Raw genomic sequence first — 27,550 nt, 5'->3', positions numbered from 1 at the left:
TATCATTCAAGGAGGAGAAAGGGGGGGGGGAAGAAGGAACTGACTCATGGCATGTTATCCATATTCCGACCACTATGAGTGGCTGTGGCGGCGTTCGTACTACAGCCTACATACTCTCTTACCTCACAAATAAGTAACAGACTGCAGGGGTTGGGGAAGAAACAAATTCACAGCATTGAATCTAATCCCCAGATTGGCAAAAACGTATCCTATAATTGATTCCACTTCTCTCACTTTGCGAGTTTACCAGAAATTGTGGGGAACATTCATGTCATGGAGTCCAATTTTTGCCAGGAACAACAAAAAGCTCGTAGCTGTCTTTCTGCAGCTCACCTACTAAATAACTCTCACTCTGGGCTGACGGCTGATGGACTATTTTTGGGAGCAAAAACTTTGCTAGTGGCATGGAAGCTCTCTTCTTGATTGGTTCAACTTTCACTCTGGTCTCGATTAACCCATATCTGAACTTGACTGGCATCTTCAGGAGATCCATTTGCAGTGTGAAGTTGGCAATCTCATCCCATGGCTGTAAAAAGCTACTGATCTTTGAGTCAAGTTCACTGACCTTATAGCCTTTGATCTTGGTCCATATTACCTCCAAAAGCATATACTAAACAATATTTGGCGAGAACTGTGCCCAGTACCTTGCACACATAAAATGTGGTATAGCAGTGGTGGCAGTGTAATTCTGCAGAATCTGCCAGCAAAATTGTCATAGTGACGTATAAAATGACAATTATTAACAGGAATGCCAGTTAGAATGAAAGCCAGGGCGTGAAATACATCGACACCTGTACATGAAGCTACTTTGCACACAAAAGGGCCTAAACTTTGGTACTACCAAGATCCAAATTCAGGCTTTTGCTCAAAACGGGCATCCCTGTATTAAGTATTGTCATCAACCTCATCATTATCTTTGCCGTCGACCTAACCACTTACCTCAACTTCCCTGATCCCGACATCGTTGGCGCCCTCCATGATTTCTCTCAGCGTGTCCTGCAATTCTCGGGAGAAGTGGCGTGCCCAAAATCGGTTGCCATCGATGATCTGACGTGCAGAAATGGAAAATGAATTTGCTCAGCACAAACTGATCTGTGTAGTATATCTTTTACAACCATTTCTAATAGTGAAGGCCTTCTATGACACTCGAACATGGGGATTCAAATTTGTTCATCCAGAGGATATAATCTAGACTAGTGATCGCATCATTTCGGAGTGGGCTCTAAAGTTTGTCACGGTATCATGACTCCAACCTTCACAACCTACAGATCAAACTTTGTGAGCAGTAGGAACAAGGGTTCTCACCTGGTAGTTACTACTTAGCAGTAGCTAGAGAAAGGAAAATGTAAGTATATATTTTACAGTATATCAACCATATCTATATGTATGCATATATCAATATATATACCTCAGTTGGAACAATACAAATCCAGTCATCCATTAAACCTGGCAGTGGAACTTGTTGCGGCTGACTGGAGCCCATGCTCACAGATTTCCTGTCAGTGAAGAAAGAAAGCAGGAAAGAAAGATGACATAAATTGAGCAGCACAGAACACAATTAGTGCATCCATGATTTATAACACCAACAAAACAGATAAGCAGCAATGCATTTGTGATAATTAGAACAGGGATTTGATTAAAACAACAGCAAGCACTAGCTAAAATTCTTGATTTTCTAAGAATTAAAGTGAATGCAACATTCCACTTTTTGCAAACTATGTGGAAATACACACTTTGATTTGTGTATCTTTCAACATGGTTCAATTTCACCCCATTACACTTTCATACAACTACCAGTATGTAGAAATACACATGAACAGCCTACAATACTTTCTGTGTCTGTGGCAACAAAACGAAAATCCTGAGAGCTTATTGGTGTTGTGGTGGTATCTAGTGAGTCTCTACACTGTGTTACCCAGCAAATTACCAACCTGGAGGTCCGTAGCCTCTGGTCACTTCGGCCAGAATCAGCGGTCTCCTGGGTGGCATTGTGGTCAATTTCATAGACGTCTAGCTCTAGCTTCATCTTCAGATGTCTGTCAACAGCAACCACATGGTCAATGAATAAATTAGAAAATAAATATGAATATGCAGCTCAATGGATGAACGTAACCTTCACAAATATCTGCAAGACCAAGTGAAAACTTAACAGGGAAAAGAGTGAAAAATGATATATCAAGTAGAATATTAATCGAGATAAACACATTACATGTAGATTAAAAATATACATTGATCACAGATCAATATATCATAAAGACCTATCAATAATACTAGAAATATCGTCCAAATGTAACAAAGGGAATAATCAATCCCACCTGCTTCACTCACACAAGGTCTGCTTACTCAAGGCAGCTCATAATGATTAAAAAAATTGCAGTAACAACAATATTTTGTGTGGTGGAATGAAAAGCTGGTAGGGTGCACCATTATATTACAATTACCCACATCCGCATATCAAAGCAAATATATAAGAAATATGAGATGCCATACCATAACTTCACAGAAATAACACTTTTAATTCAAGTTTGCACATGACAAGCCCTTGTAACTCTTTTGATAATTTATACAAAAATACATATACCATGAAATATGCAAATAGGGTACAGTTCTCTTTTCTTCTTTCTCTCATTGCAATCTTACCTCATCTTGACTGCATGGTATACAGCAGGGAGAATGGCACTCCTGTCGTCTTGCCGATCAAACTGGACAAAGAGTCTGGGGAGGAGAGCAAAACATCCATTTCATGTCACACACTAAATATGTGACCCTGCATCACAAAACAAAACAAAAAGTCGCCAGACATGGATGTTTAGTTAAGAGTAAATTCTGAAAGAGCAGACTCTTAAGCTTTAAAATGATGTATAACTCAATTCAAATGGACTCTCCTAACCTATCTAAATATTAGAAAGAAAGGACACACTCTGGAAAGTGTGAACTGAGAAAACAGGCTCTGAAGTACAGGGTATATTCAATCGCTTAATCTTTACCAAGCTATGGCAGCTGTGGGATGAATTGAACAAAAAACAGGATGTTGACCACCGCAGCAACAACAATGAAAGGATTATCAGATTAAGCTGAAATTGGGCATGCTTCATTAGCACATTCTGTCCATGATTAATACCAACTTTCAATGTAGTAGCATCATTTTCTATAAAGTTATTGAAGTTGAAAGTGAAGTGTATGGACCAGGTTTTCTTAGAAATGGGAAAAGGGTTCTATGAGAAACAACTAATCACACTATTCCACCAAAAAGTGTTCATGAAACACTGCTGAAAACACAAGTTCCTGTTTGTTTTATGATCCCAAACTTTAATATTAAATAGAAAAAGACTTGCTCTTTCAGAAAATATGAAAAACTCAAAATTGGTAAGGTTGATCCATTTCACCTATTTTCAATCCTCACACAAAATCATTGTGTGCGACTTTTTGTTCATTTTGTGGTGCACGGTCACATATAGTTCTGAAATTCGTACTAGAAACTTCCTGGTTTCAACTACTGATTGCCATGCAACTGAACTAACTGCCTGCCTCCCCCCCCCCCCCCCCCCCCAAAAAAAAAAAAAGAGAAATTCTTCAAGGTCTGTCATGTACTCTTTTAATTGAACTGATGTAGAAAAACGAAAGGCAAAAATGAAGCAGACCAAAAACAGACCTCAGGAGTGCAGAGTCATATATGGACTTAGCACAAGTAGAACATATTCTGAGGTCATGGTTGACTAAACTCTCAAAAGATATGATTTGATGCAATTTGATGCAACTTTCACTTCAAGTAGCTTGACTGAGCTAAACATTTGTCTGGACTCAAAACTGGAGCAAACACACAAGTGAAGCTCTGACAAGTGTCTTGGATGTCTCATGATTTCAGAATACTTATTATTTCTTTATTTCATTCCCTGTCATAATACTGAGCTGAGACAACTGATCCATCATCATCATGAATGTCCAGGAACCAAAAGGCTTCACGTATGGACATGCAATCTTAAAAATCACAGTAAGCCAGGTTCAGATTTCAAATGCTAATGCTATGCACGGCTATACTTTTCCAGAAACCTCTTGTGATCAACCCTCATTGAGCATGTCTAAGCAGGCAACAATCCAGCAGATTTTTTCAGCCAGCTTCACACTTACTTGGACTCCTCGAAGAACAGCTGCTTGCCCTTGCCACAGGGACCAAAGAGTTTGCCAATGTTGGAGGAGTACAGGTGGCCATGAGGGGGTACATTCTGGACCTGTACAAACAAATAGACAAACAAACAAATAAACAAACATGTAAAAACATGCTGACAGCCTCCTCTGTAAACACTGGACACCCTGGAAGAGGCTACGTGGTCTACCTGAGCCACTTGAACTACTGCAGGCTGGTTCACATGCATTCTATATACATCGATGGTTTTTGAAATATAATGCAATAACATTTAAGTCTGATATGTAGATAAAAACAATCTATTAACTTTTACCATACACATCACGATGAAAAAAATTGAGCCAGCTCATGATATTTTTTTAAAACTCTCACAATAATTAGACATGAACCGTGTGTGTGAACGACACGCCCCCCCCCCCCCCCCCACACACACACACACAAATTGCTTTAAAAAAAAAAATCCCACGATGCATCTTGCCACACTGGGTGCACACACTCAGAATCAAAGGTCAGCATGGCTATTTGAAGTAAGAAATCATAATCATATCTACCATGTGGTATTACAGACACATGCATGCATTCTTTCGGTAGTAATTGTTTCCACTGGGGAGAAGGGGTAGGAGAAAGACAAACAGAAGTGATGAGACAGGTAAATGACAGAAAGACGGAGGAGACTTACCATGACAGTGGTGCATGGATCCTTCCCTGAGAGTATCTTGAATGATTCAGCCTCATCTGATGGGACCCAAGTGAAGTAATTGGGATAGAAGGCTCCAGCAAGGACCACCTGGCATTTGAAAAAAATTATAAAAAAAACTAGAAATGTCGCTATGGCGACTGATGCCTCCGCCATAATGCATGATTCTCCCAATAGGTGTATAGTACAATGTCTTCACAATGTGTGATGACAGTTTCACATAAATGGCAAAATATTGAAATGAAAAGTTTGTCAGAAATATCTTGAATGTTCACTTCCCTTGAACTGGGTTTGCTATAATTGTCTAAGAGTTCAGGTACACATATTTGGGGAATTGAGAATTTTTACTTGACTTCTGACCCACCCCGTTATAAGTTTATGCATTGAGTAATTTCCAAGGTATGAAGAAAGAAAGAGATTTTTTAGGGAGGGGCATTGAAACCTGGCCTTTGACCTTTGACCTTCTGGCTGGAAATTTCCAAGAGAATCTCCATTAGGTAATGCATGTATATATTAAGTTTTAAAACTAATGATGCAAGCATTGCATATACTAGTATATGAGGGAAATAGTAGAATTTTGAGGAGTTGACCTTGACCTTTGACCCCCTGACTATTGACCCATGACCCCTAAATTCCCTAGATACTCCCTGCCAGTCAGTACATGCGTATGTACCAAGTTCCATGAAGATACATTGAACCATTTGCGAGAAAAGTGATATTGCAACCTTTTCACCTCACCTTTGACCTTTTGACCTTTGACCTTACGACATGAAACTCTCTGGAGAATCTTTACTCAGTAGTAAATGTCTACACTAAATTTCAAGAAAATACCTTCGGGCATTGCATAGATATGGGGGAAATAGCAACATTTTTAGCATTTGACCTTGACTTTTTGACCTTTGACCTCTAGCCAATGTCACTAAAATCTACTCAACTAATTGCCCCATCATACATCATCCTTGGACTAAGTTTGGTGAAAGCTGCTTCTTCCAATTTTGAGTTATCACGTTAAAAGATAAATTCTAGGATTCGACCTTGATCTTTGACCTTTGACCTCTGTCCGATATCACTAAAAAACTAATCAAGTAATTTTCCCATCATACATCATCCTCCGACAAAGTTTGGTAAAATTTGCTTGATCCAGTCTTGAGTTATCGCGTAAACGGATACAATTTCATGATTTGACCTTGACCTTTGACCTTTGGCCGATTTCACCCAAAATCTAATTAAGTAATTGCCCCATCATACTTTATACTTGGACCAAGTTTGGTAAAATTCCAGTAAATATTACTCAAGTTATCACGTAAACGAAAGCGGACGTACGTACGGACGGACAACCCGAAAACATAATGCCTCGGGCACCACTTTGTGGCGGAGGCATAAAAAATGATATGTCTGTATATATATTAATGATACAAAAAAATCTGAATGAATGAATGAATGAATGAAAATAAGGATGATTGGATGGATGAATTAATGAATAAATGAATGCTGTAAAACGCGGAATGTTCAGGTGCATTTTAATTTTGCGATTCTGCCAGGGCCGAGTTTTGCAAAATTAAAATGTACGCTAAAGATCTTATCTACACTATATGCATTGAATGTTAGAGGCATCCTGAGAAATGTCATGCTGCAAATAACGCTGTCGGCTCCCATTCGAGAAAATTTCATGTCGCGAAAATATCGTGTTTTACAGTATACAAATATTCTGATATGGAAGCTCTGCACCTATCTTTTTTATCTGTGCCATTCATCACTGAGGACTGGGCGGTGAGGTGGCTCACTTGGTAGCATAAATACCTCTCAATCGAATGGCTCAGGTTTGGGTGCAGGTTTGGATGGAAGTGAATCTTACTGAGCAATGATCTGCATTACTGTAAAAGTGGATATTTTCGTGTGACTAACTTTTCGCGTTGGGCGAGCTGAGAAGAGTTTCGCGTGTTTTTAATTCCGCGGAATCAAGACATCGACTACTGGAACATATGGCAAGCAAAAATATTCGCGTGCTTTTATTTTCGCGCTAGTTTCGGGTTGCGCGAAATGCGCGAAAATTTCAACACCGCGAATATTTCCACTTTTACAGTATCATGCCGTCACCTCTAATGTAGAGGCAAAAAACTTTGTCCCTCACATAGGACATAAAATGAAGTTACTGTGTGTGAGGGAGTCACAACCCGCACACATACAGATCCCGCTTCCTTCATTCATAGCAAAAGAGCAGGGTGCATATTAAACTCAGTGTAGTGATCCTCCCAAAGTACTCACAACTGCACCCCATGGAAGACCAGCTAGTGCAGCTAAATAATATAGGGCTATCCAGCCATCTTGTTAGGTGGAAAATGAAAGCAAACCTTGAGGATGAGGAGGTTGTGGGTGTGGTCACTGCGGGGCTGGTTGCGGGGATTCCCCTTGGGAAGATGGATGTTGTAGTTTGACAGCCTGTCTTCCAGCTCCTTCACCAGTTTGGAGACCTTCAGTAGTACACACAGAAAATAGCATATAACCATTCAATGATATCCTGTAGCACATTGGCAGGAAACACAAAGTCTGGACTGAAAGAGTCATTCTGCTTTGGAGTAACAAAAAACAAAAATGATTACCGAATATGTTGGCAAAATACAGATGACTTTCAGGATTTGAGCATCTGTCAGGTTATAGTGCTTTTCTAAAATGCCCATAGAATGCTATGTTCATTAATTTGAGAATAACATCGAAATAGCCATAAACTTTCTTATTCTATGTCTCATTTTGGTATAGAGTGTGTACCAAACAATTCCTTTGATATTATACAAATATACTTTGCCTTGAGAGTTTCTTGTTAAAACTATAGGCAGAGGTGACTCCAAAAGAACTATTCACTGAGGGGCGCAGCCCCGAAGAGAATAGTTCTTTTTGAGGCACCAAGGCCTATAGTTTGAACAAGACACTCGAAATTAGGCAAAGTATATTTCTTTTATATTTTGGATCAAAAATTAAAAACAAAAGAAGGCGAAATGGTGGCAAATGCAAAGCGAGAAGTCGTATGGTGGATGCGATGTTGTGAAGGTATCCTACATTGACCGCAAATTTAAAGCTCCCTACTGACAACGCGTGATGCACGGTGTTAAGGTGTGAAGCAATACGCAATGTCAGAATTGTTTTTATGATGTCACAACTGTTTTGTTAGAAATCGATACATTTCACAGAGTGACGGTACGAGCAGTGTGAAATGTCAAAAATGCTTTGTGGCTGTTTTGCTGGAAATTGTTACATTTTAGAGTGACGGTGCGAAGCTGCGCACAATTTCAGAATTGATTTGTGACGTCATTTTGCAAATAGTACTTTATGGAGTGTCAACTTTCTGAAATAGCTGAAAATACCTATTATCACATGGAGCTCTTTCAACCAATCACCAGAGGGTAAATTTTTGATCCAAAATATAATACTCTGTATGCAAATGTGAACTTGTACGGGGTGTGGTCTTTCACCTAAAGTGTTACCATGACTTTAAAGATGACATGGCAGTTATACACTTTGCCAATGTTGGTGCAGAAATGTACAACAAGGGCCAACAGCACCTTATGCTAAGATGTTTTGAACAGAGCAAAAATTAAAAACAAAAAACAGACAAACAGAAACAGAATAGGAGAACCTAACACCAGTACCTCTTTGAGAGGGTTCAGCTGTATCATGTGTTCATCTGCCCAGTCTCTCTCTGCCTGTCATAGCAACAAACGATACAACATAAACTCAATGAAAGCAAAAGCCAGAGGAAGAAAACATTTTATTCAGGTATGCATTCCACAATGAATACAGACAACTAAATTTCAAAATGCAAGTTTTCATTGAAGACCACCTGAGCATCCCAAAAATATTACTGAAAGGTAAAAGTAACCTAATTCTTGTCATTTGTTCCTCTAATCACATTATTTGTTTCTTCACTTCAGATTACTTCTTTATTGTTTGTAGGCTTTTTGTTTTTCTGAGGGGAGGGAAGGGCTGAAAATTCTCTTATCGCGATGTCTTCCTGCAAAAACAAAACAAGACAAACTAGATATATCGCTACGGCTACTGATATGCCTCCGCCATAATGCATGGTTCTCCTAATAGGTCTATAGTACAATGTCTTGACAATGTGTGATGACAGTTTCACACAAGTGGCAAAATATTAAAATGACAGGTTTGACACAAATGTGCTGAATGTTCACTTTCCTAGAACTAGGTTCAATTGGATGAATGATTAAAATGTCAGAGTGCAGGTATTTGGGGAACTGATGATTTTTACTTGACTTTTGACCCTTTTATAAGTTTATGCATTGAGTAATTTTCAAGGTATTGAGAAAAAGTATAATTTCAGTATCAAATGGGAAAATAGCATTATCTAAACCTGGCCTTTGACCTTTGACCTCACAGTTCCAAAGAGAATCACTGTTAGGTTGAACATGCATAAATATGTAAGTTTCATGATGATACCTTGAGTTACTTTCGAGATATGGAGGAAAAAGTGCAATTTAGCACTTTCACTTGACCTTTTACCTTTTGACCTTTGACCTTTTGGCTTCCCCAAAAATATATATTGGGTAATACATGCCATACATCAAGTTAAAAAAAAACAACCTTCAGGCATATTGCATTTTAAGGAAAGTAGTGATATTTTGAGGAGTTGACCTTGACCTTTGACCCCCTGACCTTTGACCCATGACCCCCAACTTCCCTAGATAATCACTGCCCATCGGTACAAGCATATATACTAAGTTCCATGAAGATACCTTGAACCATTTGCGAGATATGGAGAAAAACATGAAATTTCAATTTTTTTTTCACAAAATAACCTGTGACCTTTGACCTTTGACCCTGTGACCCTAAAATCCACACAAAGTATAATCCCCCAAGGATATACCCTCATACCAAGTTTGATGTAAAACCACCACACGGTTCTTGAGATATCGACAAAAACAAAATGGGACGGACGGACGTACGGACGTACGGACGGACGGACGGACGACCCGAAAACATAATGCCTCCGGCCACTTCGTTGCGGAGGCTTAAAAAACTTGATCATTCTAACAACAGGACAAGTAACAAAGAATGAGGTTAAAGTCAGGCACCAATTCATAACAGGAGCATAACATCTACAGAACATCTGGTCACAGTAAAAACAGTCATAACTCTCTGTATGGAAATACTCTTTTAGCAGAACTTAATGAAAGAGAAATACAACCTTAGAAAATATCACAGCACTGAATGAGGAAAGCAAGACAAAAAAAAAAACCAAACACCTTGATAATTCCGAGCATACGTAGAATAGCTATTCATGATAGAGCTAGGGAAGAGGTATTTAGCATGAGACATACCCTTCTGTGACGCGCAAAGTAGCCATTTTCCTGACACCGTTCCCACTCCCAGTAGGCATTCACAATGGCGATACAGTCACTGAAACTTCCCCCGTCCCACTTCAGTTTGGATCTAGGGTGGGGATGGGGTGCAGGGAGGAACATGAAAGGCAGATCACGGCTAGACTTGATGATAAACTTTACACAGAGACTTAATTTATTTCAATGTAAATTGATAATCACGACTTACTGTAAAAGTAGATATAATATTCACACATTTTGCACAACAAGTCTCTGTGCACGACTCTGTCATAAAATTGTGTTTTGAAATGATAAGCTAAAAAATTAATAAATTTTGTCTTTTACATCGAATAAAAATAGGGTTACACTAACTTTGCAATGATGAATTTTCAGGAAGAAGTTGCTGAAGTATACATCAAAAACCTATTTGAGAAAGCGCAAACAAATAAGACAGTTGTGAGGCAATTCAACTGTCACTTCATCTAACATACCTGTGTGGTTGCGAGAAACATCATTTCTTGCTGAAAACATGAGGAGTTCTAAAATACCATATTCTTCTCATTCTAGGTCTGATTTTTAATGACACTTCTTCCATTCCAATTGTTAGATTTCACATTAGAGTGGATTTCAGTTTTGACCTTTTTATAGTACATAAAATAAAACTGCAAAGTATGTTTTCTTTGATGTTATTTTCATACAGTATAACAGTACTTCACTGAATCACTAACATAAAACACCACCACATACAACACTGAATGAAACACACAAAACTGTCAAAGAATACTTATTACATAACACAGACACAAGCACAAACACCTGAAGCTACACACTTACTTGTATGCATCCAGCGCCCTCTTGTATGGCTGTGAGAAGAAGCTCTTCAGTGAAAGACCAGCCCCTAGAGTGTCAAGATTGTAGGATACAAGAAATGGCGTAGAATGTCTGGAATAAATGAACCCAGTAATCAACAAGGGTTCATGGCCTAACAAGTGACATGAAAAATTATGAAATTGGTTATGACAGGGTTATGAGCAAACTAAACTATCAAGAATACACAACATCCTAAGAATCATTTTTTTTAAATGCATTGTTGCATCCATAGAGTACAGTACATCACTAAACACTGACTTGTTCCTGGAAAATATTGACTACGGGACCCTTACAAAGCAGGTGGCACAAAAGGGAAACCTGCTCTCAATGTCAAATTTCCACCCTAGTAACATGAAACCTGAAGCATTGTAGTTTTGAGTTGGTTACATAATATGTACCATCAACAATGCAAAGCTTCTCAGTTTTATGGCTTCTTTAAATGTAAGTGCGTAAGTACACCAGCAATTCTAAAAACTGACCGATAACGAGGCATTCCTTGAGGCAGCCAAATACATGCCCCAGCATGAGCAGCTTGCCGATTCGGATGTCCACAGGAAGTGCTGCCAGGACACGGCCGACAAAGGTCAGGTCGCCATCGTGGGGGTTGGCAATGTTTGACCGCAACGTTGTCAATGCTCCAACCTGGAGGAGCAGCAACATATCAATTTCTAACAACGTTTGCCACAAAGGAATGACGCGAGAGCAGACTCAAATAAAGAAACTAAGGCACTCTCTTGGGCATAGGCAATGACATTCTAGAGGGCCCTGCTATAAAATGCAGACATTGCCAGATACTAATTCTTGCACCTAGGTCAATAGGAAATGAGAGGTAAAATATCTTGTCCAAACATGGTCACACATCTCAGAATTTGGAAAAAGTCTTTGTGACCACTGAGAGAGGTCATGGAGTGAGAAAGATGATGTCATTAACAGAGTTTGTTTCCATGGTCGCGAACACATTCATTATTCAAATAATGTTGTCTCCACACACTGACCATCCTCTTAACGAGTGATATGAAATAGGTGAGGTTTTGGAAATATATCTTACAATGTAATATCTAGCATATGTTCAGTTTATAAAACAAATGTTGACTGTTTTGGGGTTTGTTTGTTTTTTTATTCCGGTCAGTTGATTCTGCCCTGACATAAGCACCTCTGCTCAGTGTCAGCAAAGGGTCATGGATTCAAACTTCAACATTCTATCAGTCCATGCATATGTAAATCAACTGGTTTACTTGATGAATATTCTTGCAGAGTCTAGTCAGTATATCTGGAAGATGGAACTGAAAATGTCCTTTTTCTGCCTCACCTCCTTCAGGAGCAGAATGGTCCTCTCAATGCTGTCCAGGTTGGGTGGTTCCAGGGCCAGGGCCAAGATGGCCTTGGGCTCTCCCAGGTTCAGGACCTTCACTTGAAGGACCAGTTGTTGCAGAGGGCAGCGCTGGTGGGGGCAAGAGACACAATATTATTTGCAACAATTGTCTACAGACCTGTAATGGTGTTGGTGTGGGAGATGGGGGAGGGAAGGGAAAGAGGGAGGGGAAGGGGGAGGAGAGGGGGAAAGGGGAGGGGGAGAGGGAGAAATTATCTATATAGTTTCAGTGACAAAGGGCCACTGCAGATGGGTCAGGTCCCACTAAGGGGGATTTTCCCCCAAATGAATTACAATGTGGATTCAGTGATGGCAGACATTTCAGCAGGAAATATCAGTGAGGAAAATGGGTCAATTTGCTCAAAAGTTATGATTTTTTACATTTTGATTAAATCTGCAGGCAGTTGTGAGCTGCCAATATCAAAAGAAATACACTGAGAATTCAACACTTTTTTTTTTCTACCATAATGAAAGAGCACTTGATTTTCCTCATCAATGACAAGTGAAAAGAATATGTGACCCACTACAACAAAAGGATCCTAAAGTCGCTGACGGCTGAGCCGAGAAAATCGAGTTTGAAGTCACATCATCAAAATTGGTCAAAACAATCAGATTTCTGTTTTTGGCATAATTTTGTAGTTTAATGTTTTGTCTATCATCTGCCGAAATTTCGAAGCTAAATGATTAAAGGAAAGGCAAGAAATCAGTGTTTTTCTGGGCCATGTTTTCCGACTTTCAACGTAACAGAAACGTGTCCGAAGATTTGGATTTAGCGCCGCCGCTAGACTCCACCCCTATAGCAACGAGGGAGTGATCTTATTGGTCAGTGCGTGGCATCCTGATTACTGATTGGTCATGCATGGACCGCTGGCACTAAGCTTGAATGAACATCGCGGAGGTCGCTAGGAGCATGCCTTCTATTGTCAACTGTCTCGCCTCCCCTTGATCATGATAGCGTCGGAAGGAAAGCTTTGAAGGCATTTTTTTCGAAATTCTATTTCCTCAACAACTTGACATGCGCTAATAAAATCATTGATATCTCCGCAACTGAATACTTTTATTAGCTGTGATACATACGAAATTAAGGTAGAAGAGTGACGGAATAATGTCATGCAATTTTCAGAAAATTGTCCTCCCCCCGACTTTCGGACCCTTTTGTTGTAGCGGGTCACATATGTTCTTTTCAAAAAAATAAAATTTTATGAAATTGTCTTTATATTTTCTTTATACAATGTATCTTTGTGTCATACTGTGACATCAGAAACTTTTGCAGTCTTCTTATCTAGTCATGGTGGTGCTAAAACCTTAAAGAATTTTTTTTTAAAGATTGTGTTGGTTTTTTTTTTTACCAGCATTTCTGGAATGGCAAAGTCCTGGATGTAGTCTTCAAAGAAGACCTTGTGTACAAGTCTGTATACTCTGCCAGAAGAGACACGACCTGCACGACCTGTAAAACATAAACACAAAACATGATATGTATTTATGAAAGCAAAGAAACTGTTATGGGATATCTTAAAAACTGATGAATGTAACTTAATGATTATATTGCCCTAAAAAACAGATTCTTTTGAAAAAGATAAACTGACAAATGTAAGCCATTCAAGATCAATGACACATAGCCACAAAGAGGAGAATGTGAAAGACTGCAAGGTATTGATATTTGGTTTGTCTCTGTTTATGAAAAAAAAAAATGAATGGAAGATTGACAGAAGTGTTGATTTATAGTACTTTGCATAATTTCTAAAGTGACTTCATGGAATAGATTTGAATGGAAGGAAACATGGATAGCACAAGAGTACATATATGTGCTCTACTTTTAAACCAACCCAAGACAAGCGGGCACACGAAATTTACATTACTCCACAAGTATTCACATTATCAAAAACATGTGTCTTCACAGTTTTGGAGACTCTGGGAAACAGAATCAAATTTCCTTTTCTCAAAAATGTGTCTCTAAGACTACCCACCACATAAAATCCTTTGACTGTGCACTGACGTAAGACTGAAATTGTGTACAATGCGCACACACACACAAACACACACACACACACACCAAAAACAAACAAACAAATACCAAATCCATAAATACAGGTAAAAAATAGATGAAACTAGAGCTCTTTTCTTGAGGGGTTTAATTTGGTATATTGATAATGATGGCCAGAGGGCCCAGCCCACCTTTTCGCTGCTGAGCGTTGGCCTTGGATGCCCAGTTAAGCTGGAGGCTCTGGTAGTTAGTGATGTCATCACACACCATACACTTTAGCAGCATGAAGTCAATTACTGCAGGGAGGATACAGATAGTGTCAAGTCAATTTCAATCTGAGTAACTTCATGTTTCAAGATAACCAGATAAACAGTCCCAATTTATTTTTTTTTTTCTTTCTTTCTTTCTGTCTAGACAATTGCACAAAACAGCATTATGCATGTAGACAGTGAAAGATATCTCTGTTTGGTTTTTTTTTTATCATTATAAATTTTCACTCTGAGGGTTTGTTTCTTTAAGGAGATTTAAAAAAAAAAAAGACCCTTGTTTTGATAAACCAGGCACAGGTCATATGGTCACATGCAGAAACAGGGGAATGAAAAGCAAATATACATCAGACCTGTATGCACTCAAAAATAAGAACTGTTACAGCCAATTTTCAATTGAAAACCTTTGAAAAGGGCACTCCTTTTCATTAGGTAGAATTTAAACACTTACTTTGAATGTGACTGAATTTTTACCTCTTAATCGTGTACTCTGGTGAACTGAGTAAAATCTGCCATCACTGATCTTATACAGTGAGGTTGGTAATACTGCATATCATACAGTCCTTGACAAATTAGAAAAACAAACAGTCATTTTACATGTACAACATCTTGGCATTGTCTATGGTACTGATATCTGAGATACCACTAGAATTCTGAAATTCATGCAAAAATAGCAACTACCATTTGAAGCACACAAGTAGCTCAATTTCTTTCAAGGTACATTGGTGAGCAAAAGTTAAATTCCCAGGCATGAAGAAAATCTAAAGAGGCATGTTGCCGTACCGTGATCTTCCATGCCATATTGATACAAGATGACATATTTTGTCTGGTATTACAAGTTTGAGCTTCCCACCGATACGTCCAGGACCTACCGTATTTGATGTCGGGAACAGTGATGGAGCTCTCTGCGATGTTCGTGGAGAGGATGATCTTTCGGAAACCTTCCTCCGGCTTGATGAACGCCCTCGCTTGCTCCTGAGTCGTGATGGACGAGTGCAGCGGAATGACAACCAATCTGTAGAATGAGTGATGACATCATCAGTTTTCAAAGGAAGAAAATAGTTCTTGCCTAACTAAAGAAATAAGATAATCACATAAAATGCATTTGAAGTACACAACACTGAATGAAATAAAATCTTTTCAAGAGCCTTCCATTAATTCATTTTAAAGGTCCTGTTTACCTTCGAGAATAGTGATTTAAAAAAAAATCCAAGATATGACATCAAATGCATATGTGTAGGTCTGTTGCACCACAAAACATCCTATCATATAGAATTTTTGCGATAAATCCTAAAATCTAGGGAGATATCTGCATTTTTCTCATTAAACCGTAACTGTAGACGGTTAAATCTGGAAGCATTTTTATTATAACTGTTGTTCACATTTTGTATATCTAACTATACTTAACACAGGCTTTCAAGCGGGATAATGTAAAAAAGTAGGAATAAAGTAAGAACAAAATCTCTAAAAAAGTAGGAAAAAGTAGGACATGAGAGGGAAAAAGTAGGGCATTAAAGAAAAAAAAGTAGGAATAAATCAGGACACGTGCAGGTTTTTTGGAGTAGTTTTCGTTGATACTCACCAGAACTCTTGGTCAGTGGTGTATCTAGGGAAAACGGCACCCGGGGCAAGCGCGAAAATTGCGCCCCTAAATTCTGAAAAAGTGTTCAACCCCAACCCCATCCCGGTAGGGACTTTAAAAAAAGTCCACATGATATGCTTTTTCAAGCACCTAAAAGGGGTCTTTTGAGGGTGATTTAAATGAAATAAATTTTGATGAATTTTGGCGAGCGAGCGCAGCGAGCGAGCCGAACGTTTTTGTATTTCAGCTGACAAAACATGGGATTCTTGTCATTTTTTTGCTTATTAAATCTTACAATTCCAATCACAATATAGTGACGGCCTTATAGATAACGATTTATACCAACAAACAAAGGACTTGAAAAAAAAATACTCTCAATTAGTATGCGCGAGTGAGCAGAAATTTGCATATTTCTGCGTCATCATCATGTTTTGTTCTCATCTTTTTTTGATAAATTTTGGCAAGCGAGCGCAGCGAGGGAGCCGAAAATTCTTGTATTTCAGCTGACAAAACATGGGATTCTTGTCATTTTTTGGTTATTAAATCTTACAATTCTAATCAAGATATAGTGACGGCCTTATAGATAAAGATTCATACCAACAAACTAAGGACTTGAAAAAAATACTCTCAATTAGTATGCACGAGTGAGCACAAATTTGTATATTTCTGCGTCATCATCACGTTTTGTTCTTATCTTTTTTTTGGATAAATTTTGGCAAGCGAGCGCAGCGAGCGAGCCCAAAATGTTTGTATTTCAGCTTACAAACATGTCTTTTTTTTCTTTTTTGCTTATTAAATATTACAATTCTAATCAAGATATAGTGATGGTCTGATTGATAACGATTCATACCAACAAACTGAGGACTTGAGAAATACTCTAAGTTAGTATGCGCGAGTGAGCCGAAATTTGTATATTTCTGCATCATCACCACGTTTTGTTCTCATCTTTTTTTTTTGTTAAATTTTGGCGAGCGAGCGCAGCGAGCGAGCCGAAAATGTTTGTATTTCAGCTTACAAAACATGGAATTCGGAATTCTTGTGTGAACACAATAAACATTGTTATTTGTCCGCGTCATCATCATGTTTTGTTTTTATCTTGTTTGATTTGGTTTTCTGCCCCTCCCCCCTTCTCCCCCCCCCCCCCCCCCCACCCCGTCCGGGCGAGGTTTTTTTTTTTTTCCTTCTTCTTCCTCTTCTTTTTTTCTTTCGTTTTCTTCTTCTTCTTCTTCTTTTTTTTTTTTGCGCCTCCAAGGAGTGGCGCCCGGGGCACGTGCCCCCCTTGCCCCCCCCCCCCCAGATATGCCACTGCTACATGTAAATCTTAATTTGTACTCACAACCCTGCTGCCTCAGCCTCACTTTTGCTCCTTTGGAGAGCCTGGTAATTTTGAGCAATGATGAGAGCTGGATGAGCACTGCTCCATGTCCTAGGCTGCAATATCAGTGGGATCAATCACATCTGCACAGGAGCAAAAGCTGAGGCTGGCAGCAGTCTTGTGGTTGATTGGTTTGTGTTATCCCTCTTTCATGCTGAAGAGGCTCTCCCCACCAGTAAGAATCTGCAACTAGAGTCACTCATCATTTCTGAATATCAACTATTCAAGTAGCCTCGCACATTTTTTTTTTTTTTTGCGGGATTTTTCACCAAAAAAGTAGGAAAAAGTAGGAAAAAGTAGAATTTTGAGCAAAAAAGTAGGAAAAGTAGGGACAGCAGTAAAAAAGTAGGAAAAAGTAGGAAAAGTAGGGCCACTTGAAAGCCTGTTAACATCAATTTTACAGATTCAATTTGTTTACAGTGGTTGTTTCTATCCCTAACTCACATTTTAGAACTATTTTAAAACACTAATGCTGGGATTTTGTTTCATCTGCAAATGGTAAATTATGCCTTTAACATGATTTTTTTTCAATAAACACAGCCGTTTGCGAGCATGTTGTGCTGGAAGCATCAGTGGAAACAGGGAATTGCTTTGAAATTACGATATGATGTGTATGCCCAGAAGTGCATGCAGTATAAGAGAAGTAAAATGAGAATTACGAAGTAAAATGAAAATTTTACTGTATTTGTAATGGTGAAAATGTAAGCACTTTCAAACAAAAATTCTAGACACGGTATTACATGTCATTACTTGCACTCTAAATATTTAGACAATGCAGTCATGTCTCCTACAATCAGAATAATGTACACTATTATTATGAATACTGGCTACATGTGTTTGTGTGGGGTGGTTTTCTCTTTCAAATAATTCAATACAGCCTCTGTAGCATACATCTGCAGGAACAAAAGCACAACCTAAGGTGTAGTATCACTAGATACATTGAAGTGTTCCGGTTAGTCTTCATCCAGGCGATAAGGCCGCCAGAACACAAATTCACGTATTTTACACCTGTCCACAAAATAATACTGATACAGTACTCTCCGCATAATCGGGTAGGCTCGGGCAGAGCGTTTCTTACCCAATTAAGCGGAGTACCCGATTAACAGAAGAACGTGCACGCATCTCATTCACACACAATGTATATTTATATGCATTGTACACTCCACCAAACACCTACACTGTATGCTTAACACGCGTGCTTGCATTGCACATTATGCATACCTTACACTTGCTCAGTCAAGAGCAATAATTTACACTCTTTTTATGGACAAATATGTCTTCAGAAAACTGTGTCGTTTGACTATAATAGACTCCTCGCTAACACGCAGGGGTTTCCCAAAATGAAAATGTCTCTTTGCGTGCACTAGTAACGTAGAACGTCGGGTTACTTTTCGAGAATTCACTGGGGAAAGCAAAATTATGGAGCTGGTGCATGGCCTGATTTTCGTTGCAAACTTCTCGTATTGTGAATGTTGTTGCAAAGCAAGGGATGAGCGCAAGTGTGTTCAACTCCTGTCTGTCTATGCAATTGTGAGTGCAAGCTACATGTGTAATGAATGCGATTAGCCATGGAAAATTTGACATGCATGATTTTCTTAAAGTGTTATATGCAATAAAATGTGGGTAGAAATTAGATTACAAGAAAATTATTTACCTGTTTATGCGGAGAGGCAACCCGATTATCAGGTTATTTTAATGTGCATTGGAACTGACTCTGACATTTCTACCCAATTAAACGGAGTACCCGTTTAAGCGATACCCGATTACGCGGAGAGTACTGTACTACCCAACAAAAAAGGATGTTGGGAAGGGGTAACACTAATGTTACAGCTAAGTGCCAAACACACTGAATAAACATCGGACAGCCTAGAAATAAACCATGCTGTGAACAACATCTACCTCTCCTTTGACCCTTGACCTGGAAGCAGCTTCTCAAACTCCTGGATCTCACCGATGCCCGGCAAGAATACAAGAACAGTGCCCCTCTGCTGAACTGTGGAGTTAGCCGGAAGCCTGTGAATGAGGAGGAAGAGGAGGAGTGTGTTTACAAGAGTTTAGCATTCACAAATTTTACTACATTTATTTGGATGTGGAATCATCTCATCATGATAAAACAGTGATAAGTCCATTTTAACAGGAATTTTGCTTATGATTATGTCAGATTTCATCAGTTCATCTTAAAAACCAGCAGGTAAAAATTCATATTTCTTCCCACTCTTTATTTTTTTTTCTCTTAAATTTTTGAAGCTACCCTAGAATCTTAGAATGTACAGTATCAGTTGTTACTAGACAAAGAAAGCCATTAGTTTCCAAGACTTCTTTCGTTGATTTCTTCACGGCAATCTCACCCTTGCTCCCGCTTCTCGATGTCATCGAAGCTGCAGACCAGTTGCTTGGCCAACTCGTATGTCTCCTTGTAGATTGTCGGCATCATCTCCGGACGGTGCACCGGTACCTGACGGGTGAGGAACCGTAGAATGAGAAACCATTAACCAATATGGTGCAATGGCACCCGATAAATCATGAATTGATGAACAGGGGTGAATGAAAAGCATTGTTGCACTGAAATATGACAATGTATCGCGCAAATGCAATTGATAATTCACTGCTAACAGTACATTTTCAAGAAACATCAGTAGCGGTAGTAGTAGCAGTAATAATGGTAGTAGTAGTGGTAGTAATGGTAGCTGTCATAAGGATAGCAGTAGCAGAATTAGCACCAGCAGTGTGGATTAGTAAACACTTTCAGTTGGAAAAGCAGAAGTACAAAAGTTTTTGAACAGGTAAAGTAAGTAGGTGTTTGGAGTAGCACAAAGAATGAAAAGACCAGTTTGCAGAATTCTTACCAAACCAAAGTTGGTCAGGTCATCCAGGTAGAATTCCTCCACCTCAAACACTTTCCCCTCTACTGACACCACAGGAGGCATCTCTAGCGAGCCGTGGACTGGGATGGCAAAGTAATCTCCAAACAGGGATGTCTCGATAGTGGCTGACATCAGGATTACCTACAGAGGCACAATTAAATTGATTTAACTGATTAAACTGATTGATGAAAGGGAAAGCAAACCCAAAGAACAATATGGATTGAGTGAAAGCAGCAACATTAGTAGAACACATCAGTGAAAGTTTGAGGAAAATCGGACAATCGATGCAAAAGTTATGAATTTTTAAAATTTTGGTGTTGGAACCGCTGGATGTATGAGTGGACAACAATACAAAGAAAATATACAGAAAATTCAACAAAAATTCACTTTTCTAGCATTATGAAAGAGCACTTGACTAACCGTTTTCAGAAAGCAGGGGGAATAATTGCTACCCTTAACATATGTGAGTATCAAGTTAATGGAATTTGTAATTTCCATGAAAAATGAATTTTTGTGGAATTTTCTTTATATTTTCTTTATATTGCTGTCCACTCATATGTCATAACCTCTAGTAGTTTCCTCATCCAGCGGTTCCAACACCAAAACTTTTATTGCATCGATTGTCCGATTTTCCTCAAACTTTCACTAATATGTTCTACTAATATTGCCGCTTTCACTCAATCCACATTGCTCTTTGGGTTTGCGTTCCCTTTAAATCGACTGATTGGATTGATTGGATGCATTAATTGCATTGATTGAATTGATAGCATTGATTGTACTGATGGCATTGATTGAATTGATTGAATCAATTGGACTGACTGATTTGATTGATTGATTGATTGATTGATTGATTATTTGATTGATGGATGCATATGGATGGATGGATGGATGGTCTGACTGAATGAATGACTGATCAATTGATTGATTGACAGATTATTTAATCAAGGGTTGATACAGTGACCATGTAATGGATGAATTTATAAATGATTTCATTTCTGTACATTTTGAACATATATTCTGAAAAACTAAAAAGCAAGCAAAGGGGCAAATGAGTAAAACCTTACCTTGATTGGACAAGAAAGCATTCATTTCTTGGCTGAAACAACATGATACAACATTCAAGCAACAAAAACAGAGTAATCTCCTCTCGAAGATCTTGACATATAAAAATGGGACATTACTTGCAAAGACGGCACAGCAAATTAGTTATCCTGTCATCATAGAGGAAGTGCCCGTTTGTGAGTCTCCTAAAGCTGAAACATCAGCTGTGACATTAAAGGGATGTTACAGCATTAGTATTAGTTGAGGTGATGATTTGCCGTTTAACTTTTTGCGACAAACTTGGGAACCATTTTATGAAATGTTAAAGATTAGAGCATACAATTCTAAAAGGAATTCAAAGTTTACTTGATGAATTGGTTTTGAAATGGCCAAGACATCCACAAACAGAGTAAAACAAAGCGATCCTAACAAAAGGTGAGAATAACCCTTTTCAGGAGTGCCTTATTTTTGATATCTCAGCCATTTCAAAACAAATTTTCATCAAATAAACTTCGAATTCCTTTTAGAATTATATTCTTTTTCATATTTCATAAGAGGTTTCCCATTATCTCAAAAAATTATCATCAAAAGAAGTTTAAAATCTGAAGCCCCCTCTCAACTGAAACTGTACCATTCCTTTAAACATTATCAGTTCCCTTTGACCCCTGAGTCAGAAGAGGGCAGTGTATATTATTGCCCGTACCTTGACATGTCTGGATCTGGTTCTCTGGAGCTTCCTGACTACCAGCATGGCAAAGTCTGTGTTCTGGTCTCTCTCATGAACCTAGTGTCAGTAGGTTACAGGACAGATTGTAAAATGCAGGAAAAATACCCGGTTATATAGCAGTAATCCATTAAAATTCAAAAACAAGATCTCTGAAATATCAACAGTCATGATGACTATTGCCAAATGCAGACAGGTGTTCTTGCAGATTTCACAACTATTAAAGAAGAGCTACTAAAAATTATTATTAAAGAATTTAATTAAGTGCTCACTTGACAACTGATGCTAATTGTTGGTCTCTAACTTGCATTGAAATAAACCAATTTTAATCACTTATGCATTATGACTTAGGGTATTGGCATTTCAACTTTTATTCTTTGCCTTAACCAATAAATGGAGAACAGTGTTCAAAATTCAATCAACCTTTGAGCCCTAACCTGCACTAAATTAAGTTCCTATTGTTGTAACTTACAATGATGCCAAAGCGCTCCATGTATCTAATCCAATGTCACATATGCTCAGATTTGTGTACCAAAAGAGTTGTGAATGAACATGACCCCGACCTCTTATGCCTGACATTTATTCATATGTAAATGTGTAAGAAGGAGCAAATACATTTCGATATGAGATACCTCATCTAGGATGACATGGGTGTATTCACTCATCTCCTTTGTGTTGATGAGTTTCTGAAGTAGCACTCCAGTGGTCATGAAGCACAATCTGGTGTCCTGTGACGTACACTTGTCCATCCCCACCTGCAATCAAAATGTCATCACGTTAAAATCAGCTGCAAATTGTTATATCCACCCTCCAACTATTAAATGGAAGTGCTTCTGATTCTATGGACATAGCAAATGTATGTGAACTTTTTTGAGGGAGGAGCCTTCTTTAGTGAACTCTCTAACTTTCCCCTTACCAATAGGCATTTTACTTCAGTTCAATTTAGGTATTGTGGATCAAACTTTCTTGCAACGCACTAAGAAAAAAATGGTATTTCATACATCAGTTTACTTGCTTTTGTGTCTTTACTGCACATTTTTGCAAGATCAAAACGCCTTATTCAAGCTTGATTTCTGATACGGATGCTACATTAGGCAGGAAAAAGCCTTTAACAGGTAGAATTTTAAGGATATTGAGAAGCATTTTAGAAAAGACATTGAAGAAGACTGTATGTTCCCACGTGTAAACTCACCCTGTACCCAACCAGGCTGCCGAGCTGCCAGTGTCGCTCCTCGCACACTCGCCTCGCGATGCTGATGGCGGCAATCTTGCGCGGCTGGGTCACCACGATGTTGCAGTGCTTGCCCCTGGACACGTAGTCGTCCAGGATGTATTGCGGCACCTGTGTGGTCTTCCCGCATCCTGTCGAGCCCTGGATGATGGTCACCTGGTTGGCCTCGATGGTGTTAAGGACCTGCAAACACGAGATGAGAGAGTTTCCTTGACCACTGGTCAGCTGGCCTGAGATGCATGATGCACCAGTGATCCCTGCATTACTTATTTCTGACAAATATGTGAGGACCAGTCACACTTCGGTCTATTTCTTAGCCCACCCCCTCCCCAAAAAAGTGATGAGCTTGCAAATCTATTGCATGCAGGTGGCAATTATGGGCCACCATGCAGTCCGTTTGGGGTTCCATGACATTTACTCTTGCAACAATGGTTTCCATGAATTATCTGCACAAGAAGTCAAACATTGGAATTCCACCCACAAACATAACCATAATCCTAATCCTAATTCTCATACCAAACTAAACCTAAAACCCTATCACAACCCTAACCCTAACCTTTATAGAAAATTAGACCACAGCAATTGTCGCAGGAGCAAATGTCATGTCACCCCTTTTGGACCGTGTGCTGTCTGTACCTGGCCATCACACTTTCATAGATTGGCCTGACTGGCAGGATAAAATATCCATTTACCCTCAAGACTTCTTTCCTGGGCCTTGCTTCTGAGTCAAGAAGTTCTAAAGGTATGAATGACTTTAAAGTCACTGCTGGTGAACTACACAGACCAAAGCACCTGTGGTGGATGGGAAAATCAGGCTGCTTCAAGGGCATAACTTTAACAAACCTAATTAAAGTTCTGTAAAAGCTTCATAGGGTGGATGAAAGCGTGGTACCTTACCTGGTCCTTGTGCCTGGTGATGGGCAGCTGCATGTTGTAAGTGTGGTCAAAGTTGTAGTTCTCGTAGGCCTGGACGGCCAGTTCCGGGGGAGTCATGTCTGACAACATGGCTTGAGCCCCCGACATTACACTCATGCTCTCGAGATCTATGTGGCAGAAAGAAACGATGTGCAAGAATGGCAGCAGTATCCAAGGGGAAATTATGACTGAATGTCATGTATTAATAAAAACTTACACTATTTCCAATGTTGCACGGGTACATTTCTCACAATGAAAATAATGACTTCCTAAATGCTGCAACTCTCTTTTGATCAAGTCTATGTAATCTATCATATAACACAACTTTCAGGAGGCAACAATTACAGTGCACAAAATCATATAACAAAATTTCAGTTACAACGAAGCAAAAATTCAGGCCCCAACATTTTTCACTCTATGGTTTTATATTGTTTATTTCTTCGGTTATAACAAAATTTTGATATAACAAAAGAAAACTGCTGGTCCTGAGGCCTTCGTTATAACATGACTGTAGCCAAGTCGACTGTATTTATTCAGATATAATACATACAGTACATCAGAATTTTAGCTCAAGCAGATCACCTTCTGAACATGGCAGTGAGAAATAATATCATTCTTTCTATTTTCATTGAAAGCTCACAATGTACATAAGAAAAAAATATTCAGATTAGAAAGAAAAAGACAGTTCAAAAATTGTCTGCATACATAATTGCTTACACAAATCCTATTCAGAACTTGAGATTTCCAGCTCCGAAAACATGTCATAATACTAGAATTGCACTTTTCATTTGACGTCAATAACAATGGACATATTGATCTATTGCTGTATAGTACACCATTGATCAATGAGTGGTGCAAAGGCTTGGACTACAATGTGGTTTATCATTACTCATGATAATAGAGGACCTTCAAAAACAGGTTCATGTAATTGATCAATACAATCACTTGGCATAGGTGCCTAAAAGTTCATGTGTCTTTTTTGCAGCCCTAAAAATTAGATTCTTTTTATAAGCTGGTACATTGTAAAGATAGGTAATTCATACCCTTCCTCAGAAAGGGGGAAAACAAAAGCAAAAACCTGGAAACTGAACTTCTTAATGATGGTGGGGCAGCCAAAACTATAGATTTCACATGAATTTATTTGAACCCCAAATAATTCAAACTGTTTTTCTCAGTATAAAAGGGGAGCATATTCTCAAGAGGCATGGGGTAAGTCTGTCATTTCTTTTTTACAAACTCTGAGGTGTATTACCTTAAAATTTTTATACATAATGTACAAGATCTTTCTAGACATTATTCTTCAACCATGTTAAATTTTGTGACATCTGTTGGAGGGATCTATGACCTTTGCATTTATGATGCCTGAAGGCCTATGGACTCACCTGACATAGCACTGCTTGGTAATGGTCTGTCCTGCTCTGCCCTCGACTCTGAGAGCTCATCCTCTAGCTGCTCATCCTCCCATTGCTGTCTGTAGGACTCTGCATAAGCCTTCTGGGCAGCGGACGATGAATGAGACGTGGCTCTGATGGATATATGCATAGCAATGGGAAGAAAATAGCAGCACAAATCTCTGATTTTTATTCCACTGATCAATGCAAGCAGTTATATCACCAAATTGGAAACTGTTTTGCTCGTATTTGGCAATCAAACTTCATAACTTGAGTTTGTGGCCATTACCCACTCAAGCATACTCTACAACTGAGTAGAAGTGGAAATCTTTGCACCAGTAATTTTTCACTCAGCCTGGTGAGATAACTTTGTGCATATTTCTTAAATTCTGGAGAATCAAAACATTAAGTAGCGATCGCATATGTATAGTAGAAGTGGATATTTTCGCGCGACTAGTTTTTCGCACTCAGCTGGGTAAGATAAGTTTTGCATGTGTTTAAGTCCGCGGAATCAAGACATCAACTACTGGAGCATATTGCAAGCAAAAGTATTTGCGTGCTTTTATTTTTGCGCTGGTTTCTGGTTGTGCAAAATGCGTGAAAATTTCAACACCGCAAAAATTTCTTTTATTTCTTTCTTTCCTTTATAGTAGATCTAGTAGACTCTACAGTACACCAAGCAAAAAATTGTATGTTCTTTATATATTTCAGTGCTAATTTCATATCGCATGAAATGCCCCAAAATATCCACTTTTGCAGTAGACGATGATTTGTTTTCCTAATGGATTTTGATGTAATTAAATTAATTGTAAATCACATGATTTCAATATGCAATAGAATATCACACAAACAGCAATTTGACCTTCAAAGTTCAGAATTGGAGATGATATTATCATACCTTAAAGGGATGGTATACAACTGTAGTATTGGTAGAGATGAGGATTGGGTTTTTATTTAACTTTTTGCGAGATATCAAGAAAATACTTGTGTAATAGTAACTGTTAGGCCCACAGAGCATAATCTAGACTTTACCACTCTTAGAACAATTCAAAGTTTATTTGATGAAAATCAGTTTTGTTCTCTTGTCTTGGAATGGCTGTGAGATATCCAAAACAGAGTAAAACAAAGCGACCATAATATAAAGTTGGGTCCCACCTTTCATTAGGATTGCTCTGTTTTGGGTATCTCAGCCATTTCATAACCGATTATAATAATGATTTGCATCAAATATGCCATTCCCACTGTACTCTCATGTCATGAATGTGCTAGTCTAACTGTTACAGTGTTACACTACAGTAGGGCCTACCTGCTGACTCCCTTTAGTTGCCTGGCCCGGTGCTCTTCGTATCGCTTGGTCTTCAGCTGGCCCAGCCCGTCCGTAGCGCTGCCCTGTATTCTGGCCGGAAAGGAGGGTTTAGCTTTGCCGATTTTAAACCAGTCATCTATATTCTCAAACGTCGCCTCAGCTGTCAAATACTTCGCCATTATGGATGAGCTGTCATGTCACGTCTGCCTTGTGAGTAAACGTCGATCGTGGCTACTCATGAACCTTGCCTTTAGCTTCACAACATTTCAAGCGGCAGCCACAGTAGCCATACGTGCGTGTGTAGCAATCTCTCTTCTTGTTGGGTTGGTTTGGTTCGAAAACGTGTGCACGCACGCCAGCTCGAGTCGAGTTGACTCATCATCGACGCAATCATAACAACAGCATGCAGATGGCTGACATGAGCGCACAAACATCCATAATGTATGGAGTCTCTG

General features: G+C 38.9%; 1 protein-coding gene across 1 annotated transcript in view; it reads right to left on the bottom strand.

Moving 5' to 3' along the window:
* The window catches only part of LOC139728983 (ATP-dependent RNA helicase TDRD9-like), a 38,401-nt gene extending 11,053 nt beyond the window's left edge, over positions 1–27,348 (bottom strand). The window contains exons 1-24 of the mRNA XM_071639909.1: positions 27,096–27,348; positions 25,781–25,923; positions 24,381–24,526; positions 23,445–23,666; positions 22,885–23,007; positions 22,232–22,312; positions 20,470–20,628; positions 19,972–20,078; positions 19,523–19,636; positions 15,539–15,681; positions 14,592–14,696; positions 13,766–13,863; positions 12,354–12,485; positions 11,524–11,686; positions 11,009–11,072; positions 10,175–10,286; positions 8,486–8,539; positions 7,193–7,312; positions 4,824–4,931; positions 4,129–4,229; positions 2,641–2,715; positions 1,932–2,036; positions 1,409–1,496; positions 940–1,047 (exon numbers count right to left, since the gene is read on the bottom strand). Of these exons, the coding sequence (XP_071496010.1) occupies positions 940–1,047; positions 1,409–1,496; positions 1,932–2,036; positions 2,641–2,715; positions 4,129–4,229; positions 4,824–4,931; positions 7,193–7,312; positions 8,486–8,539; positions 10,175–10,286; positions 11,009–11,072; positions 11,524–11,686; positions 12,354–12,485; positions 13,766–13,863; positions 14,592–14,696; positions 15,539–15,681; positions 19,523–19,636; positions 19,972–20,078; positions 20,470–20,628; positions 22,232–22,312; positions 22,885–23,007; positions 23,445–23,666; positions 24,381–24,526; positions 25,781–25,923; positions 27,096–27,274 (2,850 nt within the window). The 5' untranslated portion in view covers positions 27,275–27,348. The remainder of the gene's footprint in view (positions 1–939; positions 1,048–1,408; positions 1,497–1,931; positions 2,037–2,640; positions 2,716–4,128; positions 4,230–4,823; positions 4,932–7,192; positions 7,313–8,485; positions 8,540–10,174; positions 10,287–11,008; positions 11,073–11,523; positions 11,687–12,353; positions 12,486–13,765; positions 13,864–14,591; positions 14,697–15,538; positions 15,682–19,522; positions 19,637–19,971; positions 20,079–20,469; positions 20,629–22,231; positions 22,313–22,884; positions 23,008–23,444; positions 23,667–24,380; positions 24,527–25,780; positions 25,924–27,095) is intronic.
* Positions 27,349–27,550: the final 202 nt, after the last annotated feature.

This window comes from Diadema antillarum, unplaced genomic scaffold (assembly GCF_040938485.1).
Source record: "Diadema antillarum isolate AM-2024a unplaced genomic scaffold, OU_Dant_1.0 seq00000209_RagTag, whole genome shotgun sequence".
Lineage (NCBI taxonomy): Eukaryota > Metazoa > Echinodermata > Echinoidea > Diadematoida > Diadematidae > Diadema > Diadema antillarum.
Note: the sequence above shows the minus strand (reverse complement) of the source record. Positions and strands in the feature narration are given on the sequence as shown.